General features: G+C 34.9%; 1 protein-coding gene across 1 annotated transcript in view; it reads left to right on the top strand.

Annotated features, from left to right (window-relative positions):
* Positions 1-21351, top strand: part of RYR3 (ryanodine receptor 3) — a gene marked incomplete at its 3' end in the record, with an annotated part of 183209 nt that overhangs the window by 1368 nt on the left and 160490 nt on the right. The window contains exons 2-6 of the mRNA XM_009886997.1: positions 6282-6401; positions 14711-14818; positions 17438-17512; positions 18504-18582; positions 21144-21256. Coding sequence (XP_009885299.1) covers positions 6282-6401; positions 14711-14818; positions 17438-17512; positions 18504-18582; positions 21144-21256 — 495 coding nt within the window. The remainder of the gene's footprint in view (positions 1-6281; positions 6402-14710; positions 14819-17437; positions 17513-18503; positions 18583-21143; positions 21257-21351) is intronic.

The following is a 21351-nucleotide window of genomic DNA, read 5'->3' as shown; positions in this document are numbered from 1 at the left end:
CCATCTGCCTCATGCTCAGTATAAAAGCTGAGGGACCAAAGGGTCAGCTCTCTTTTATTCAGTGGCCAGCATCCGAGGAGGACTCTCTCTGTCTGCCTTTGATCCCGATCCTGAATCCAGATCTGGAATCCAGTTCCCATCCATCACTGAGTCCAGTCTGGGACTCCCCCAGTGCCAGCTGGGGAGTGATTGTCATCCTGGGAGCTTGATATGGTTTTCTATGTATTTAATTATTTTCTTTTCATTTTGTTATTAATATTTCATTAAAGTAGTTGAGTTCCTTCTAAACTCGTAAGTCTCTCTCTCTCTCTCCTGCCTCTTTTCAGAGTGAGGTAGGGGAGAGCATCTGTCGTTCTGCCTTGAGTGGCCAATCCAGCCCAAACCACAACAAGCAACACTATTGTTCAAGCTTCAGCTTAAAAGTAGAAACACTCTTCTATTTCTCAAAAGACTGTAAGATTGTTTTTAAAATGGGGCAAAGACTGTATATTTCCTGTACTTGTTTTTAGAAATGACTAAAAATACTTTGTGACATTAGCCATGCACTGAAGCTACACACTTTGGACAAAGTTCTACAAATAATACCATTGCATAGAGCCGGCTTTGCAGGGAGACCATTCCCCTTGTGAAAGGAAATGGTGGGCACACACAGGTTTATCAAATCCGTCTTTGGTTAGAGCGTTGTCAACTCTGCCTATAATTCTTATTTTGTTAAGAATGCAGCCCACCGTAGATGGCCATTTCTGGTGAATTTTACTTGTTCTCCAAGATTATTCCAGAAAACTGCAAAGGAACGCAGTCCTGTGGAAGAATCGTTTTGTAGCTAGTGTTCAAATGCTAATCAAGACATTTGTTTGCGTATATCCTGTGGTTTATGATACAGTAAGATACATGAGTAGGATGTTGTCTATCAAAGAGCGAAGGTGGCTGTGGAGTTTTAGTTCATACATTTCTTTGCAGCACTGATCTATAATCAGCAAGTGTCACAGTCTCACAGTAATCAGACCTGTAATCAGGTCGATATGCCTACTTATTTTACCACAGAAAACAGGAGCTCTGAGTTTCTTTGTTTAACAGATATGTGGTTTATTTAGAAGTAGTACACATTTCTTCATGGGAAGGATATATAATCCAAGAAAACTTTATCTTGGTGTTACAGAAGAACATACTTTCAAAACAATTCTGTATTGGTTTACATTAAAGTTAGTCATTCATGTGCAAGCACCCGCTTGCATGTTTATCTGCAGCTGTGAGTAAAATATAAGCAAAATATGTATGATTAATTTTCTAAAATGGATTAGTTTTCAATGTCAAGTCAATTTTATTTTATCAGTTCATTTTCAGCACTGAATATCATGGAGAGTATAGAGGTTTGGTAGATGTTGAAACAGTAGGTAGCAAACTAAATCTAGGTTGTAATTTTCCAGCAAAATTTGCATGTTGTAAATGTACATGTATTATTTAGTGTGTTGAGGGATTTGTGCTTCTTAATATGAAACATATGGAATTGTGTCTTGTTGAATACAATGTCTATACAGACTTAAATGTACTGTATAAATGACTATAATTCTTAATTCTGGGATATACATGCAACGTAACTGAAGAAGGAGTCTCATTAGCTGTTGGAATTTCTTTATTCTCAAATTCTGAGTTGAAAAACTAGTGAACCAAGCAGAAGCAAGGTCGTGCCTACAATACATTGATTCACCTTGATCATTGACTCCCTTTGCAGTAAGTCAAGTCATTGGTTAAATAAAATCAGTTTTGTTTGGTTTTTGGCTTATTACTCCAGCACAGGACTCTCAGTTTAAGTTCACCATCACTTTATTATGAAACCTGAGGAGGAAGACAGGCTGAAGACCAAGGGTAAATACTGCCTGGTAATAAACCACTGAACTGTGGTTCAGGGAAAACTCTTTAAAAATTGGATAGCGTGCTGCTTAATGTTATATTTCTGAAGGCTAGGAATCACAGTCTTCAGTTAAAAAAATTGTTTTATATTAGACATACTTTTGCAAAGAGCCAAGGTCTATTTTGGTAACTTGTTGCATCTTAAAAGCAGAAGGTGCTGAGTGAGTGACTCTTGTTCAGAAATACCTTTGTTTCTCAGCCTATGTGGACATTACTGTATAGTGAAAATTCAGATTGTAGCTTCAGCTCTGCCAAAGCAAAGAAAAAATTATGTTTTCAGTACACATAGTTATGCAGTTACCTACTTCCAAAAAAAGAAAACAAATCTCTAAAGCTGTCTTTTTTCTTTTTGCAAAAGTCATGCATTTGCGTGAATAGATGAATAATACTGGACAGAATTATGACATATTAGCTACATGACACTTGATAGATTCTGCAGGATTTCAGACCACCTGATATTATTTCAGTAATATCAATGTGGTTCTATGCATAAACATTCTTAGAACTGGGGTTGGAGTTACCTGGTCTGTGTCCTTTTGCTAAAGGACTGACGAATGAATCCTAATCAGATAACAGATTTCTGGACAGAAGAGGAGAGTTTTCACTTCCTCTTCATTCAGAAGAAAAAAGTTTAAAATTGCTGTTCGCTGTATTTGTGAATAGATATTAATTATGGCAGTACAAAATTGATCTTGTGGTTAACTTCATGTAATTATTGATGATGCTACCAGTGGAAACCAGTTATTAGTAAGTGACACCTGGAAAGTGTACTTTTTGAAGAACAATAGTGAAGGCAGTTTCTTATGTGAGCTGTAGTGGTATGCAAATGTAGTATTTTTCCCTGTGCTCAGTAAATCATAGAAGTGTTTTGATCAACCAGAAATTATTCCCTCCATTTGCTCACTGAAGCAAAAGAGTGAAAAATTTCCAGAGCCTTGATGCAACTGCTGCATATTACAGTTTTGATCTGAAGAGGTCTAATGTGTGGTGGAGAAAGAGGTGTGAATCTGTAACAATAGCTCAAGCTGATCAGAACTTCCAAGTGGACTCTTTTCTTAAATTAAACACATTAGATCGTCTGAGAAACTTGATCTAAATAAGCCTTTCTCTAGCGAGGTGTTGGACCATTGGTTACAGAGGTCCTTTCTAGCCTGTGATTCCATGCACTCTAAAACTGTTTTATTAAAAAACAAACAAAAAAACAACAAAAAAAACCCAAAACACCCCACCAAAACTAAAAGGACTGGAACAAATAAAATATCTAAACGCAGAAATGTCAGAGCTGCTAGATGAGAGAGATTGCATTTAAAACACTTTTTAAATTTAAAACATTTAAATTTGTTAAATTCCTGGTTGACAAACTGGATCTCAAGGAAGTTGTGTGGGTTTTTTTCTTTTTACTTTACTGGTTATCTTTGAGAATTGGCTGTGTATAACTTAACTAACAACTCATCACTGCTCATCGCATGAGTCTCCATATCTCATTGGGCACGCAGGCTGCTTCTTGTACTAAAAAAGGTATGTTGAGGTAAATGGATGAAGTTCTGTATAAGAGAAGTGAAGATCAAGGTTAAATGTTTCTGGCAGCGTGTGTATTTAAAAGCTAAGGGAAGAAGAAAATGAGTTTACCAGGAAAAATGTTTTAGAGTACCAGAATTTGTGTGAGAGAAGAATGAAGAAAACAAGATAGTGCTGAGCTGTGGTCTGCAATTTCATTATAGGACAACAACTCCATAAAACTCATTTCTATTAGTGTCTTCAGGCCAGAAAAGCAATTTCAGACGTCAGGTAGAATGATCTTACTTCAGTAAGTACGCTGTAATACTGAGTCATCTTAACAGCACATCATTGTCTTACTTGCAAATTATACAGATTCCACTAATTCCTTATGCTCAGTCCACCTGCACCTGAATGGTAAACTCTTTAAAATTCTGCTCCAAAACATTCTGAAATAGACTATTATTCCACTTTTTAGAAACTCTATTAAAGTTGTTCATCCTATGTAGCAAATACATAGTTTATTACATGTTGTAACACAAATGAAAGGGTACACTGGAAATGTAGAGGGATAATGTAAAACATCGATGTTGAATGCTGCACATAGTCCTTGCTTAAGACATTATCAGTGTTTGTATTTTGGGGTTATGGCATTTAATGATTGATAAAGACTTTGTAATGCCAGTGTAAATTCTAAAAAGCAATACCTATTTTTTGAATTTGAGAAAAGTAAAATATTAATTTCATTATGCTAGAAACCCTTTCCCTTTTATGTGTATGGATTTAAAAAGAAAACAGTTCATTTATTTCAGTAATTCTCATTTTAAGTAAGTTTTTATCTATGCTGTCTGAAGGCATAATTTTATTTTTTTAGAAAACTATGAATTAGTTTTCTAATGTATATGCCTCTGTGGAATAATGAATTCTTTAGTAAGGAGAACAAGTACAATTTCAGATATATATATATGAGTTAATAAGTGGCAAATCTCAATTTTATTCTAAATATTGGTATTTATAAATTTGTGGTTTAGTATTTTATTCTTTTTAAATCTTTGAAATATGTATGTGCAAAGATAGATATAGGAACCAGATGATGAAAAATGTTTTAAATATCTTTATTTTATACATGTTCGAATTTTTTCCCCTCAAATAGATGTGCTTCTGATGCCAATTTTTAAAAATTCATAAACAGACGACATAGTAATAGTGCTTAATTGTATTGTTTATATTTTGCAACTGACTACATTGAAGTTTGAAAAGCAGAAATGTTTTTAGTAATGAGTTTGAAAGCTGAGAACTTCAGCGAGCATTTTACAGAAATGGAAACAGAAGCAGCAGGGGAAAAAGAAAATGAATTTGTTTAGCATTAATTAGCTAATTCTGTCTAACTCCTACTTGACTATACATCTTAGAATTGTTTATAAAAAGTTCTTGAATTCCCATTCTGTACTGTTAAAAATGCTATTGATTGTTATGCAAAGCTAGATAAGGAAAACACTGTCAGTAACTGCTGATCAGTCTGAAATATAATAGCTGTCCATTTTAGTGGTAGTAAGTAGGCAGTGAGGTGTCACCTAAAAGAAAGCCATATAGCTTGCACACACTTGTAAAATCACACAAGTGAAAAAACGGCTTTTGAATTCCCATTTTAAAGGGCGCGTCACTTAATTCCTTTGGTGAAAATCACTTTGTCACTCCCAGCTTTTATTTCAAGTGCCAGTAGCAGTGCTACTGTCATAGTATTGCAGTTGCATAAGGGGACTGGAAAAAGCAGTGCTGCTTTTAGAACATAATTGTTCAAGTGATCTCTGAGTTCAGTACAGGCGGCTGTTGTGTATCTGCTTTGACAATAATAATTGACACCAGTATAACTTCATAGCTGGATAGGACACTGGCATATCATATCGCTCTTGTTTTATCAACTTCCGCCCCCTTAAAAGCTTCTAAGGCAGTGTCTTTTGGTGAAGAGTTACATGCCTGTATAAAAATAAGTTCTTCTACTTGCTAGTCTGCAAGTGGTGTTTTTCTCGGCTTGTGGACAAGTTTTGGAAAATAAAATGATTTTTAATTCTGTATATATCTTTGACACAGTTGAACACTAAAAATAATCTGGTTTGGCTCGCTTATATGAGCTTTAGTATCACATGTTAAGAGGTGAAGAGGGCTTGGCACTTTATAAGTAAGTGTGTCTTTGGCATTGCGTTATGTAACAATTTGTAAAAGAGCTTTTAGAGTAATTAGGATAACTAAACAATAGGGCTGTTTCATGTCACTTTTCCAGAGTGTTCTTATTCTTGGAATACGTGTTTTGAGGAGCAAGTTCCTAGGACTTATTTGAACCGTCACTTGAAAAATGCTTCTTGGATCTTTATTTGTAGTCAGAGGTTTCTAAATTAAACGAGACCTTAAAAGTTAAGATCGTACATTCAGAGGATTTGTGTTGAGGGCTTATTGTGCTAACAAAATAAATTTGTTTATATTTAGGTTACTGCTGTTTGCAAAATCACAGTAACAGGTTTTTACTGCAAACATTAAACATATTTTACTGGGTTAAACCGAGTGCCAGTGTACTTACATTTTTTTATGGCACCATAGCAAGCCACTGCTAAAGCAACAGAGGACACAACACTTGTGAAAGCTCTGGAAACAGTATGTAGTCTTTGTCACTTTGATGTAGTCTTCAATATAAATCTATGCATAAACATCTGTTTATATATACATCAAAAGAATATCTGCATAAGTACACGATACCAGTTATAGGTGTATAATGTGTTCATTTTCAACAGATTCTGTGTTCCAGGGTTTCTTAGCATTATAGTGTATAAGTAACTTCCAAATATTTACTTTTTTTCTTGTATCTTGTTTTGTGACAGGATGACGAAGTAGTACTTCAGTGTGTTGCCAGTATTCACAAAGAACAAAGGAAGTTTTGCTTGGCAGCTGAGGGACTTGGGAATCGCCTGTGCTTTTTGGAACCAACATCAGAAGCTAAAGTAAGAAGTCGATACTCTCAACTGGTGTAACTGATCAGTGAATGATAACCTACTTATTATCCATGAATACATCTAATTATGGTTTGTCTAATGTGATGCACCTTCTGCAGGCTTTTCTTTCTGTGACTGCAACATGAGATTTCTTAGAGATTGTAAATATACTTTGAATCATACCTGTTAATAGCAGTCAAAAGCCACTGTTCTTTAACTATCTAAAATAATTCCTGTAACTGAAATACTTCATATTAAGTATCTAGACTGTTACTAAGATTTAAGTTCACTAAAAAAATCCTATTCCTATTACTGCTGTAGGTTCAAATATCTTGATATACTGGATTGATAATTTTAGAAGCATTGTCACCTGTTAGTTGCTGCCATTAAGTGTTGCTTAATCAGAAAGTTTGAGAGTACAGGGAACAGAATGATTAAATAATTGAAAAGTTTTAAAGATAACAAGTGGCAAAGGGAAAAAAGCTAGAGAGCTGTGAAGAAAAAATAAAGAAAGTGGAGTCATAAGAGGAGCTTGAGAGGAGAAAGGAGAAAAGAGATGAAACTTTAGACCTGTACTAGACAAGAATGTTAAGAATAAAAGCAAACAGAGAAGGACCTCATCCCTCTCTTCTTTGCTCTATCTGCACCATTTTCTTTTTCTTTGTTTTGTGTCTTTATTTCTTTTCTCTTCTTCCTGATAATTTATTTTTCTTTCTGATTTTTTTTAGTGGGGTCCTTGTATCTTTTCTCTTGAAATGTTGCTATGTGGTCCTATTTTTAGTTTAGGTATTATGACCGTGTTGCATCCACAGTGTTTGTCTATACAGTATGAGAGGTCCTTGTTCCTCTCTAAGGTGAAAAATTATGCTGCTTCTAAATTTGCATTTCTTTGCATTCCAAGAGTTCAGACAGATAATTTATCTCCAGTGTGCTTTACAAATCACCAATAATCTTTTCACATGCTTAAGAAAAAGCAGCTAGTTTTCACATATGTATTTGCAACTATTGTCTTCAAATCTTAAACAGCGATTGGGAATTTTTTATTAATTGACAGCTCAACTGCAATATGGTCTTACCTATTACTGACGATGACCATCTCAATCTGTAAGACAGCTTATTGCTCATCTTACTATAAGAAGAGGAGGAATGGTATGCATTACTGTAGAATTCCATAGATCTACTTTACATTTCATAAGTGTCTTAGTAGCAGATAATACTACAGAAGCTTCTGAAGTTTGTTTAAAATTAAGAGGTTCAGAAAACTTGTATGTAACTGCTTTAAAAGACATTACCAAGGAGCTTTCTGAACTGCTGGTCTTAATGGAGAACAGTGAAGAATTTTGGAAAGAGTCATGTGAGTACATCTGTTTGAAAAAGAAGTAGTGTAGGAGGTTGATCTGGATAAACAGAGACTACAAAACTTACCAATAACCCTTAGCGATGATGCTTGCCAAAAAGATGCTTGAGAAAATCAAAACGACACTAAACCAGTGAATTAAAAAATAGTTATTGAATAGATGTATTTCAAATCAAATACTACAGGGTTCTGTTCTCACTGCTATGCTGTTGAGGTTTTTTTTAGATTAGGATATCATTTAAATTAAAATGCGCAATTTTATCAGATGATAAAAATATTGGGGAACTGGGAATTGGTAAAGTCATGCCACACAGAGGAAGAACTGCAGCGCCTTGTGTATTAATAGAAAGTAGTGGTATATTTCAGTTCTCCCAGTGTAAAGCCTAATAACTGAGTGTATAAATATGCTTACAAAATGGGAAACTATTCGTGTCCCCTGTAAGGAATGTGAAGGTCATTGTGTATGTTACACAGTCATAAGTTACCTGAGTGATGATGTGCTCAAGGAATTTAGCATAGTCTTTAGAAGTATAATCAAAAGAAAAGTGTTAGGAGGTGGGAAGTTATACTATCTCTGCAAATTTGGTTTGGTTTTTTTATTACCTCTGTGGCAATGCTGCTGGAAAACAGAGTACAGTCATGGCATTCAAATTCATAAGAATGTCAATAAAATGGAGATTGCTCCAGGAAGTGCTATGAGAATAATGATTGGAGTAGGACACAGTCTGTTCAGTTTAAAAAAGGAAAGTATGGACGCTACCCATAAGCTTCTAAAATGGGAATGTTGATAAAAGAAGTCCATTCAGTTGACCAGCTTAACAAAGCCAAATTCTATTTGCAGTGCATGTGACAGCTTCTTCACTCATTAAATTTTGGCTAAATATTGTTAAATCAAGAGAAGAAATGCTTTTCCTTTTCAATTCCAGAACTGGAAAACAAGATAGGAAAAAACCTCAATGTATCTGTTAATTGCAGAATGAAAAGGTGTAACTTCATGATTAATTTTTTGATCTGAGTTGTATGTAGTAGAAGTCAGAAGACAGAAGTAGCTGAAAGAAAAGGGAGGCAAGGAACTAGAAGGTATATTTCTTTGAAAAAAAAAAAAGTTATTAGAAACTTAAAGAGGAAAAAATGGGGTTTCTGTGGTTGACCATTAGCTGTTTTGGTATTTTTTGTGACGTGCTGAAGGCAATAACTATTACGAGATAGTTCTGTTCAAATTTAACTATAAATCCATAATCAACTTGCATGTTATTTCCTTACAGTTTATCAGTAAAAAACTATTACAATGCTGGTTTACTAATAATTTATACTATGGTGGCTGAATTTTAAATGCAGTTTTTAAAAGCACTTTTGCATTAATGAAGTAGTATGAAATGATTTTCCTCCTGTCTGTATGGCTCCTTTTTGAATTATCAGATGTTTGCCTAAATAATGTCTGATATTTAAAATGTAAGGGAAAAACCTAATTAACTAGAGGTGAAAAATTATATTTTTTTATACTAAACAATAGAGTTGTTGAACGATGTGATCTAATTATATTACTTCATTGCTGTTTTCCTTGGTTTTAATGTGATAACTTTAAAAGATGATGTATTTCAAAGCTGATAGTCTAGTGAAGCAAGGCTGACTTCTACTGATACCTAAGAAAAATATACCTCAAAAGTAATTGCAGTATACTAGCATCTCTTTTAGTAGCAAAGTTGTCAAGTAAACTTAAATGCCTGAAGGAAATTATAACTAATTAAAATAAGATTTCTGCCCTAATAACAGAATTTAATAGTTCAAAAGTCTGGTAAAAGTAAACCTAGTAAATCAGTAATCTGTACCAGCTTATGTCAGTGTTTTTTACACTGCATACCAGGAGCTGTGGGCAAGGATTTGGTTAGTAAGTATATCACCTGCAAGAATTCAATTTTATGATGGTGCCTGGAGGAATTCAGAAGGCTGAATTGACTTCAGAGTGTAACGTGGGAGCTGGGTTTTCCTGTCAGTTATTTTATGTGCCTCCATTTCCCCCTATGCAAACCAGCACAAACTCAGCGTAAATACATATTAAATGGTTAAAAGTGCCCTACAGCTATTTGTATAACTATTATTTTTGTAATAAATAATTGCCATATTGAAATAATAGGCTGACAAAATAGACATAAAACTGATGAGAAACAAGTTTAAACTTCAGCATAAAACTTATCTCAGTGCTCCCTCCGCTGCCACTTTGTACTTGTCTCTGATGTAGAAAATACTCGCTTGAAATCTTTTGAAATGAAGCTCTCTTCATCAGAATGCGCTTTTAAGAATTTTTCAGACAGCATTAACTGTGTACATTGAGCCAATCTATTATCCACCTTGGGGTCGTATGTAGAAGACTGGTATTAGAAACTTCATTGCAGTTTACGCTTCACAGAATCACAAAATGGCTGAGGTTAGAAGGCACCTCTGGAGGTCATCCGCCCCAGTCCCTTTGCTCAAACAGGGCCACCTAGAACAGCTTGTCCAGTACTGCATCCAGATGGCTTTTGAATATCTCTGAGATGGAGACTCCACAGCCTCTCCGGGCAACCTGTGCCAGCGCTCAGGCACCCTCACAGTGAAAAAGTGGTTCCTGATGTTCAGATGGCAGCTCCTGTATTTCAGTGTGTGCCTATTGCTTCCCGTCCTGTCACTGGGCACCACTGACAAGAACATGGCTCCACCCTCTTTGCACTGTCACTTCATGTATTTATACACATTGATCATCATCTCATCTCTTCCTAATATGAGAGATACTCCAGTCCCTTAATAATCTCAGTGGCTGGTCTCTCTCCAGTAGCTTCATACCACTTTTGCACGGGGGAGCCCAGATCCAAACACAGTACTCCCGGTATGGCCTTTCCAGTGATTTTTCTTGTGGCCTTATTTTTCGTCTTGCTGCTTTTTGCTGTCTATTCTAAGAAACTACGAATTAAAATTAGACTGGTGTGGGTTATTGACTGGCTTAGGACGGGTAGCTCTCCTTCACTACTGATGATTAGGTATGCACATACCTTTACAACATTATTAAATAATACCAAATTTTGAACATACCATGTTTTATCAGTAAATCACAGTGTACCTTACAGGAGAAAATTTTTCTCCGGTGTCTCCATTTTAAATGGAAAACTAAGGCAGATGAATGTATCTGTGGTCAATCAGAAGTTTGTGAAAATGGTGGCTTGCTGTTCTGTTTTGTACTTTCTAGAAAGTATTTTGAGCTGTTTAAGAGAGAAATCCAACATACTGATTATTTGGTTTTTAAATTTATTATGAAGCATGGCCCCTTTTCGTTGCTGTAGGTCTTAATTTTTTCTATAACTGCCTGTGTTGCTCCTCTCTAGCTACTGTGTAGCTTGTATCTGCTTCTTCATGTCACGTCTCTTATCAGCTTTGACCTATTGATATACTTTACCTGCTCTCTGCTCTTCCTCCAGAAATCAATTTAGATGAAAATAAAGTAATTTGACCTGGACTCCGATTTATTTCTGTGAGAAAATAGAATTGTTTTTTTGCAGTTCTATTGAACACTTCCAGTTCAGCCACTAGTTTTTTTTTATCTTAACACTTCATTCAGAAAAATGATGTGTATTCAGTGTTCTGAGTGTGTTGATGGAAAACTGGCAACTCTACATGAAAGACCTGTTTGGAAATAATCTCAGAAATAAACATTTTCTTCCAAAAAGAGCAGCTGTATGGGTAGAACTGTCAATTGTTTCTTCAGATTTACTTTGCAAATTTGTCTAGGTTTCCTACCCAGATGTGTGCTGGAAGAACTCTGAAAAACTCTCACTGACTTTGAAGAACTTTTTTTCAAAATTCCTGCATTCTTTTATCGTATATCTTATCAGTCTGCTACACAAATTGACTTACGGTAATGCTTGCTCAGCATATCTTTAAATGCCTGTGAAATAAAATACTTTGTTCTCCACTTGATTTTTTTTCCTTTATTGATGATTCTTGAAAATAATGTTGTCTTTCTTCTTTACGTTCATTCCAACTTCCCATAGACAGAAAGGGGATAAACACCTATGCCTATGGTTACTTTACAGCAGATTTCTAAAACCTTATCTTAGTACCTGAACAGATTTTGTTTTTCATCTCAGCATAAATATTCCTGATGTTAATATTTCCCCATCTTCTACCTGTGGCTCTCACCTCTCAGTAAGGCTAGCAATTAAAGAGAAGGCTTCAAGTAATTCCCTCTTCCTGATCTTCACTGCGTGGGAAACAACATTGCTCAAAGTTTGGGAAAAAAAAGCATAGATTAGCAGATGTTAGAGATTTTATTAAACTTTCTTTTGCTGTGTAATTATTAAGAGTGTAAAATGGTCTGCCACACAAACAGTGTTGAATATCAAACTTACAAAACAGTATCATTTGCAAAAAGACCAGAAAACAAATGAGCCTTGGCAGATGTAAAGGTTAATTTTTTTATTATTTCTAATTTTTTTTTTTTTTTTAAAAAAAAAAGGAAGCAATCTAGGTTAATTAAGGAGGTCAGTTGCTACTTAGGTCAGGTACCATCCACATAAATTACCTTTTACTAGTATTTTTCAAGACAGTGAAATTTTGAAAAAGAATTTGTTGCCATCCAACCGCAGAAATAGGGTATGTGATAGCATGCATGTGTTAGCTTATTGTGTAACATTCAAGTTTGAAAGAGGGGTTAGCTGCTCTAAGTCATGGGTGAAAAAATCATTAATTTCATAGTTCTCAGTGACAATATTCTTAAATAAAGCTGAATGTTCCGTAAGCTATGAAAAAGAATAAGTGAAAAATTAATTGTGTTAATCTAAGATGTACATTTTATACAAACTGTGACTAGGAGTACATTGTTTTAGAGTGTGTCTTTCATGAATACAGCACTAAAATGAGGGCTGCAACTGTTTTCAAATCAAAATGCAGCCTATGTGGCACAAGACCAGTAGCCAGTGAGACAGATGGGAGTTCTTTTGTTCAATTGGTAGGTGTTGGATCGTACTGATTATGCCATATTCAGTTTGGAGCTGATTAAGCACCAGAGGTAGACTGATGCTGATTAAAACTATATTACCAGCTATGTTGTTTTTTCCCAGATAAAGTTCCAGTTTAGTTTCTGAGTTTAGTTCCATGTTGAAAATAGGAAGACGTTATGAAGGTGGTTGTTTTGGGTTTGTTTTTTTTTTTTTAAATTTAAATGTAGTTCAAGCATAGGGTTGTTTAATACATGCTCAAAATGTCTTAATAAAATGAATTCTACATAATCTGAAATCTGCCACAGGATGGCAACACAAAAATGTCTGTGTTTTTTTTATTGTTTTGTTTTGTTTTGTTGGGTTTTCTTTAATAATGATGCGGTTTATTTGCCTGCTAGGTGCAATTAAATGCAATGAAGCAATGTGTGAAGTATTACTTAGAGGTTTTGTTTACCTGTCTGGATCATTGGGAAGTAGAGACTACTTAATGTTGTATAGATTTTTATGTTCATAGCAATAACATATTCTATATGTCTTTCCAGACTTTACTAACAAGTATGAGACACAAAATCTAACCTAGTTTCATTTGTAATTCATGTCACTGAGAAATGAAATTATCTTTCTGTGGTTGGTTATAGGAGAGGCCTTGAATTTGACCTATTAAAGAATAAACTTCCAGTTACAATCTGTGTGCACATTTGTGCACGTATATGGATGCTACATACACACACGCACACACACACATATATATGTATAGTATGAGTTTATATTACAGAGTATGTTGTGCGTGTATGTACACAGGTGCAGTTAATGAATGCTAAAAAACAATAGTACCCCATACTGGAGATGAGTGATGGCAATCATTACAGTTTAAGTTGTTCCTGTTGCAGTTAGTGAAATTATGAACTATTTACTCTTTGCCATTATTTAGTCATGTAAGAAAGATGCAAGAGTTCACTTTATGTCAATAATATATGTAACTATTATATAGAGATAAATATATATATATATAATGTATGCAATTTCAATGGCAAGTCTTTGGCCTCAAAGTCTTTTCCAAAATGTGTTTGAAAACACACACACAAAAATAATTAGAATCTATAGTAGAAATCAAAGGGTGCGAATTCCAAGACTGTACTTTATTAGCTTGCTACAAAGACTTCACTTTAGCAAGTTTAGGAATCTCTTGATTGTATCATTTCCCTTTTCAGCCCCTTAAAACTCAGCATTATCAAGAATTTTATTCCCTCCTGTCACAGCGACTCAAAAAGGAAAAAGGAGTTTATATCCACTTTAAAGCTCATTCGTAGCCATCAGCTATGTCGTAAATGACAGAATACTGAATTGTTGAGGTTGGAAAGGACCTGTGGAAATCATCAAGTCCAACCCCTTTGCTCAGAGTAGGTTCAGCCAGAGCAGATTGCTCAGGACAGTGTCCAGTCACAGTTTGAGTATCTCCAAGGATGGACACTCCACAACCTCTCTGTGCAATCTGTTCTAGTGTTTACCATGCTTACAGTAAAAAAGGTTTTTTCCCTCATGTTTAAATAGAATTTCCTGTATTTCGATTTGTGTGAACTTCCTCTTGTCCTTTCCCTGCATACCGCTGTGTAGAGTCTGGCTCAGTCTTCTTTGTACTTTCCTGTCACATATTTATATCCATTGATGATTCCCCTTGAGACTTTTTGCTTGGACTCACAAATGCCAGTAAATTAAAAAAAAATCTGCTGTGCTTTTTGCTTTTGAACCTGAAGGTGTTTAGTTTTACTGTAAGGAATACAGCACTAGGAAAAGTAAAGTCGCACTGACAAGTTAAAAAGAATGGATTTATATTATTTTCATACAGGGAAATAGCATGTGTTTCAAAAACAAATGAGTAAACATCAAGTACAGATTTTAAAATTAAAATACATGTGTGTTCAAACACTCTTTTCATCCTATTTCACCTGGGCTGCTGAACTATTCTTACACTGTTTAATTTGTTTTTACAGTATGTTCCCCCGGACCTTTGCATCTGTAATTTCGTCCTTGAACAGTCCCTGTCTGTCAGAGCCCTTCAAGAAATGCTGGCCAACACAGGGGATAATGCTAGTGAAGGGGTAAGTAAATTGACATAGGAGAATTTTAAACTACTGAATATGGATTGTTCTCATTTCTTTCCTTGCTCCAGGATTTTCTAGGAGAGGGGCCTCATGTCATAGCAGATTCTTCCGTTCTCCTGTTTTCCTTGGATATTATTGCTCCACTACTATAATCGTATTCATTTCTCTTTAGCATTGAGGAGCAGGTGCAGTTAGTCTTTTGAAATATGGACTCTTCTCATTTCTCTTTTTTTTTTTTTTAATGAGTCAGCCTTAAAATTACAAGTGATTCACTTAAAAGCTTTCAGGAAAAAAATACATGAGGTGTTTTACTGCTTGTTCTCAGTATGTGTATATTTGTTACAAAATCACCACATGCAATTTTCTTCTGACCACCTGTCTGTAATTACATTTAATTTTGCTGTTAGGGTTTTCCTTGTTGATTTAAAAAAAAATGCACTTTATAAGAGAAGTATTATATACGCTGTTACATGATGTTTTTCTGGTTTTATTCCTTAAGCAGTGATAAGTTCCGGCAGGATATGTTATTAAAACCATTTTTTATGGATGACATAATTTGGAGGAGCCCTCAATTTTTTATTTATTGCTTCTGATCAGCCTTTTATAATGATATCTAAAAGTATGCTATGTCTCTGAATGACCAGCGTTAACTATCTTACATTTGCCTCCAATTTTTTCCAATAATCTTAACACATTTTCTGTGTGGGTTCAAAAATCATTATCCAGGAATTTATTTGGTTTTTTGTTAGTTTGCTACTGGGTGGTAGTGAGAAATGTTACATAAGTATATGAATCATATTGTGAAAGAGATTATATATAGTATCCACATAATTCTGAGAAATTTCTCAATAAAATTTACTACATGAAATTACATAAGGCTATCTACTGTCTGTTAACAGCATTAAGTTCCAGCATAATCACGTCCCAAATCCCTATTTGTTAATGTCTGTTATTAGCTAGAAAAATAGAAGTAGGATTTTTATTTTATTGCAGTTGTAATAAAAGACCTCTGCTGAATTGCATTTGGATTTTTATTCTTTCTGTTTGGACAAATAACATTTAATTTTTAATCCTTTGAATTAAGATTAAGTATTCTATACGTCAAGCTGCAGAATGTAGTAGTTTCCTCAGCTTGATGTCTTCCCAGTTGGGGTTCTGTAGAACACAAGTTGTACTCAGCTTGTAAGCCTATTGACCTAATTGGTAATTTAACTAACGTATTGTTCATAGAGTACAAAATCATTTGCCTACACATGCATAACTATTATTTGAGTTCCTGGAACTATCTTGGTCCCTTCCCCATGAATTCAAGGAAAAGAACTGATCTTAAAGGCAGTCCTTTCCAGCAATATGTAACGTACTAGAGACAATCCCTGTTCTGAAGTTATATTTTGGGGAATCATCTTTCATATTTAATGATTGCCTAAATGTAACTGTGACAAGAAGACCATAAAGTAAATGCTCTTTTAAGTGGAAAAATATCTGTGTGTGCGTGTGAGAATGGTTTCAAGCAATTACGTAAGAAGTTAGATATTCTTAATTCAGCAATTTCTAACTTGTTATCGGGATCCTGATATTAAAACTTTTTGTTATTATTCAAGATTTACCAGGTGCAAATTTTATGATCTGGCCCAAGAGAAAAATAAAAAGAAGTATAATGTTGCCCACCATAGTATAATTAGTATTAACATTAGTCATGATATCCATAATTCTGCAAAATTTGGAGATCACTTTCCTATGGAAGAGGTTCACACAATCTGCGATAGAGGATCTGAAAAAAAAATATCTTAGTTTCAGTAGAAAGGACCACAATAAATCAATAATTTAAGTTATTAGTCATATTAATTTTTTAAGTTTGAATAGGCTGGTTATTTATAAATAACGAGGAAATAAGATTATAGGTGCAGAAAAAGGCAGAGAAAGGCAGAAAACTTGGAGAGCTCGTCTGTTGTTCCATAAATAACTTTCTTAAGATTCTTCCCTCGGAATTTATTTTCTTCTGGTCACCAAAAGGAGCTCAAAAGACGTGCGTTAAATTCTCTAAAGGAAGCATGTGGAAAATCCAGTCATAAATTCCCATATGCAAAATTAATAACTGTTCTTGGTTGGAACTACAGATGCAGTTGCTTTAATCAATCTGGTGAATGCTTAGGATAACATTACTCCTAGCAAGTAGTTATCCTTAGTATGTGCTTAAACTGTTCTGAGCAATAGATGCGTTTTTCCTCTTTCAGATTTCAGTTTGTGTATGTGAATATATACTTATTTTATTATTATTTTTTTAATGCCTCTGAGAAGTTTATAAGAAAGGTAAGTAGTATCTTATTTAATTTATAGCATTTTTTTGAAACCGCTGTGGTTTTACTTAATTATAATAAAAATCGGATCTCAACAGGAGTCTCTGACCAAGAACAATGTTTGTTCCCGTGGCAGATATTTGGCTATTGCTGTAGCTACTTCATTATTATGATCTTTGCCCAGCATGCACGTTTCATAGTTTGCTTGAATATTTGCAGTTGTTACTTTAACTGCAGTAGCTCTTCACGTTGTTACATAGTTCTGATCATAGTCCACGCAGTGGAGTGGAGTTCTGACCTTCTATGTCATGTTCTGCAGGCAGCTCAAGGGGGTGGTCACAGAACCCTGCTGTATGGCCATGCTATACTACTTCGACATTCGTTTAGTGAAATGGTAAGTGAAAGAGCACTTGCACAGAATGATTAACATAAACTCAAATAAACATCTTTTTATCAAAATAAAAAATATGTAAATTTGGAAGAATATTCTTTCTAAGTTGTCTTCTGCACTAGATAAAAAATTAGAATAGCTTATAGTGTCTCAGCACAATGGAAGTGGACTCAATGCTTTAAATTCAGATTCTTCATTCCATTTCACTCAGAAATGTAGCTGAAAAGCTCCTTTAGCCATGCATTATTTCTGTGTCCTCAAGGTCTATTTTAGTGATAATTCCATTAGCAAGCTGCTGCCATTGCAAATGAATTTATGATCTGCATTATATTTTCCATCGTTTTTTATAAGATAAGGTATTCCTTTTAATATCCCATAGTTCCTAGAGACTACACCCACAGACATGCTCTCTTCAGGCTACCTTGTATAAATTTTGTTTCACTACATTGTACAACTGGAAAATTTTAACACTTGTGGATCTTTGACTTATTAGGGCCCATGCAAGTATACCTAATAGGTGGCTGAAGAAATGGGAAGTCAAGAAAACATCTTCCATACTTTTTCCTGCACTAGAAGACTCTACATTAGTCCTTAAACTTGTTACTTATGTTTATGAACCATACAAATTGTAGTTGCCTTGGTATACCAGAGTTGCAAGTATGATTACTGCCTTTTGGTATGTTTGCTGTTTTCGAGAAGCAAACTTATTTCAGTAACGCTGCAATAAGATGTTTGCCTGTTCCTATCTGACGAATTATGTGAAACTTTGGAAGGTAGGAGCTAAGTTGCATGGAGAAATAGGTGCTCAAGTGGAAAAGGATTTTGATGTTTTAAAGTTAGAAAGAGCTTGTATACAAATAACATCATGCTTAACTAATTTAAAAAAATTAAGCACAGGCTGATGGTAAGATGGAGTAATGTGAATGTATTTATTTGGCAAGTGTATTGATGGATATTGGGTTTTTTTGGTTTTAACAACTTCACTGTTTTGCAGTATTTGACATGTTTAACATCATCAAGATCTCAGACGGATAAACTTGCATTTGATGTGGGACTACGAGAAAATGCGGCAGGTATGGCAAGTTACTTTTGAAGGAAAGCATGTCACATTTCTGGTTTAAGAAGAGGCATTGAAATTAATGGCACTATAAGCTTCTGAATGTCACGTTTATGTGTTCATTAGAAATAAGATGACTGAAAGTAAATGATGACTGTCAATACTGATGACTTTCAGTAAATTAACTGACTTTGTCTAAGAAAGTGAGAGTGCCTTGCAATTAAACTGAGTTACTACAACTGCAATAACACTGGTGATAATGGTCAGAGTAAAAAATTTTCATTGACTAAAACAGATTTGATGCATTTGTTTTCTACTTGTATGGTTTGGCACTTGCGATAGAATTAGAGTATGGAAAAGCCATCAGTGCATTAACAATATACATTGTAAGTATGCAACTTGTAATGCAGGAAAACAGAAAAAAATGTAATGAGCAAATTGCTAAAAGAGCTGAAGAAAAACAAAAGCATAAAATGGAGCAAAATAATAATGGCACAGAGTGGAAGAGATACAACACAAACAAGAAATGATGAGAAAGCTTTAAAATCTAATTAATAGATTTCCGGGAGTACTGCCAGTAACAGCGCTGCTGACAGAAACATAGTAAAAAAAAAATAATAATTGTGCTTCCATGAAATCACATATAAATTATGAGATGCCACTGGGAGCTATGTTAAATGAATTTAAAAGCAACTCAGCCACAAATAGGCTTACGTGCTGCTGTATACATAGTGTTAATGGTTACTGAAAGTGATGAGTACTCATCAGAAAGTGACAGGTGACCCCGTAGTACCCAGGTCCAGATATATATATCTTGAAGGGAAAAATCTAAGTACCTGTATACAGACTTCATTGATGTGAAGCTTCAAATAAAGAAATGCCAGTTGTATTAATATAATTCTGTGCTTTCTATTGTTTTTTCATTATTTTGAAAATAAGTTAAAATCAAAATAGACTATTTGATAATAGAGAGGCACTGCCAGTGTAGGTGTTAAAATAGTTGTGGATGAGAGTCTTTGAAACTTCCTTTTCAGGTGACTCAGATTATCTGCATGACCTTCTGGTTGGAATGAGTGAAGTTTGTCTTTCAGTTGTTTGTAGCCATACAGAAGATGGTCTCAGATAGATATTAGCAGCCTGTTACTTGATTATATCTTTGGTTGCTGCCTTAAGATGGAGAGCAGTTTCTTTAGGAAGTTTGATAAAAGGAATGTTTCATCTCTCTGAAAATAGTTTCAGTGAAATCTGTCTTCATAATTTTATAGGGGTTTTTTCAGAGTTATTGTGCATGTGTCAGCTTGTGGCCATGAGGCTTTGAAACAAATATCTGTAGTTGTCTCATATTGGTATTTGCTTAACTGTATAAAAAGACCCTTGTACACATAGGTGAGATATAAAAAGCATCACATAAAAGGAATGCTTAGTTGGGTTTCTGCATGGAGGATTTTGAAATTAGTAGTTACTACATGCTTGTAAACCTCATAAACTGAACACCATAATACCACTTCCCCTTGCCCTACTCCCCCACCCATGAAACTGTCCAGTTGAATCAACTCCAGGTGCAGGAAGTATTCTTCACCTAGCAGGAACTGAGTGAAAAGCCACTGGATGTTTAAAAGTACTCTCATTTAAAGATTTAGCGCTTTACACTTTTAGGGATAGAACTTTTATTTATTGTCTTCTTTGTAATTAGTTTCATAACCTTCAAATTTTATTTTAACGAGGTTTTACATGAAGTTTCTTACTTGATCAAACAGATTTTTGTGCTTTGTCTTATGCTACCAATTTTGCCTTTGTTTAATTTTCTTCTGCCAGTGAGAAAGCTGTATTTTTTCCCATTGCCCAGCTGTAATTTTCTCTCATTGCCCAGTGAGAAAGCTGTATTCAGCTTGTTTTCTTCAGGGTCTTACCTAAACCCCGAAGGGTGCAAAATTGTGGAATGAATTAGGTAATCTTCCCAGAATTGGTGTGTGTGTGTGTGCACATGCAAAGTAATCTGGAATCTTACGTTTAATGTGTAGGAAATGTTTTATGGCTGTCGCCCATAGGCTAGTCTATCCTCTAGTCATGTGGCCTGCAGGGCTAATGGAACTGCTCCCAGAACTGATATTTGTAATGTAGCAACGTTGTAAAGTTACAGAGTATTTGTTTCAAAATTTTGTATTCTACAACATAAATGAAGCTTAGAGTGGAAATGATACAGGAGATTGTGAATTAAATATGAACATTAAGCAAAAGACAACACAAAAGGTGATAATTAAGGCTGAGATAGGTGTCAGCAATTTACTGGCTGTGAGAGCCTTGAAGGGGGGCAATTCTGAGCAGTGTTTTGTAAGTGGTTAGTTGCTTTAAAAAAACATGGAAAAAGAAGTATCAGCTTCAGTGGTGACAAAGATTGGCAAGGAAAAAGAAAAAAATTAAAATGGATTGAATGCATTGAAGAGGAATGAGGTGGCTTTATAATGTGAATGTCTTACAATTCTTTACTATGTTATTTCAATGTTGTATAAAGTTATCCTTAAATTTCTTCGGAGTTGTCTGTTTTGTATACCCTTGATAAGTATCTCTGTCCTTTAGGTGAGGCATGCTGGTGGACAATACACCCTGCTTCTAAACAAAGGTCAGAAGGAGAAAAAGTTCGAATAGGTGATGATCTTATCCTGGTCAGTGTGTCCTCTGAAAGATACCTGGTAGGTTGGTTTGTTTACCAAGTAGACACATGGTGGGAAAATACAAAGTGCTGTGAGGAGTTGGGGAAAATGGTTGGGATTCTTATGAATGAATT

This window comes from Charadrius vociferus, unplaced genomic scaffold (genome assembly GCF_000708025.1).
Source record: "Charadrius vociferus isolate BGI_N301 unplaced genomic scaffold, ASM70802v2 scaffold14, whole genome shotgun sequence".
Lineage (NCBI taxonomy): Eukaryota > Metazoa > Chordata > Aves > Charadriiformes > Charadriidae > Charadrius > Charadrius vociferus.
This window is presented reverse-complemented; position numbering and strand designations above follow the sequence as displayed.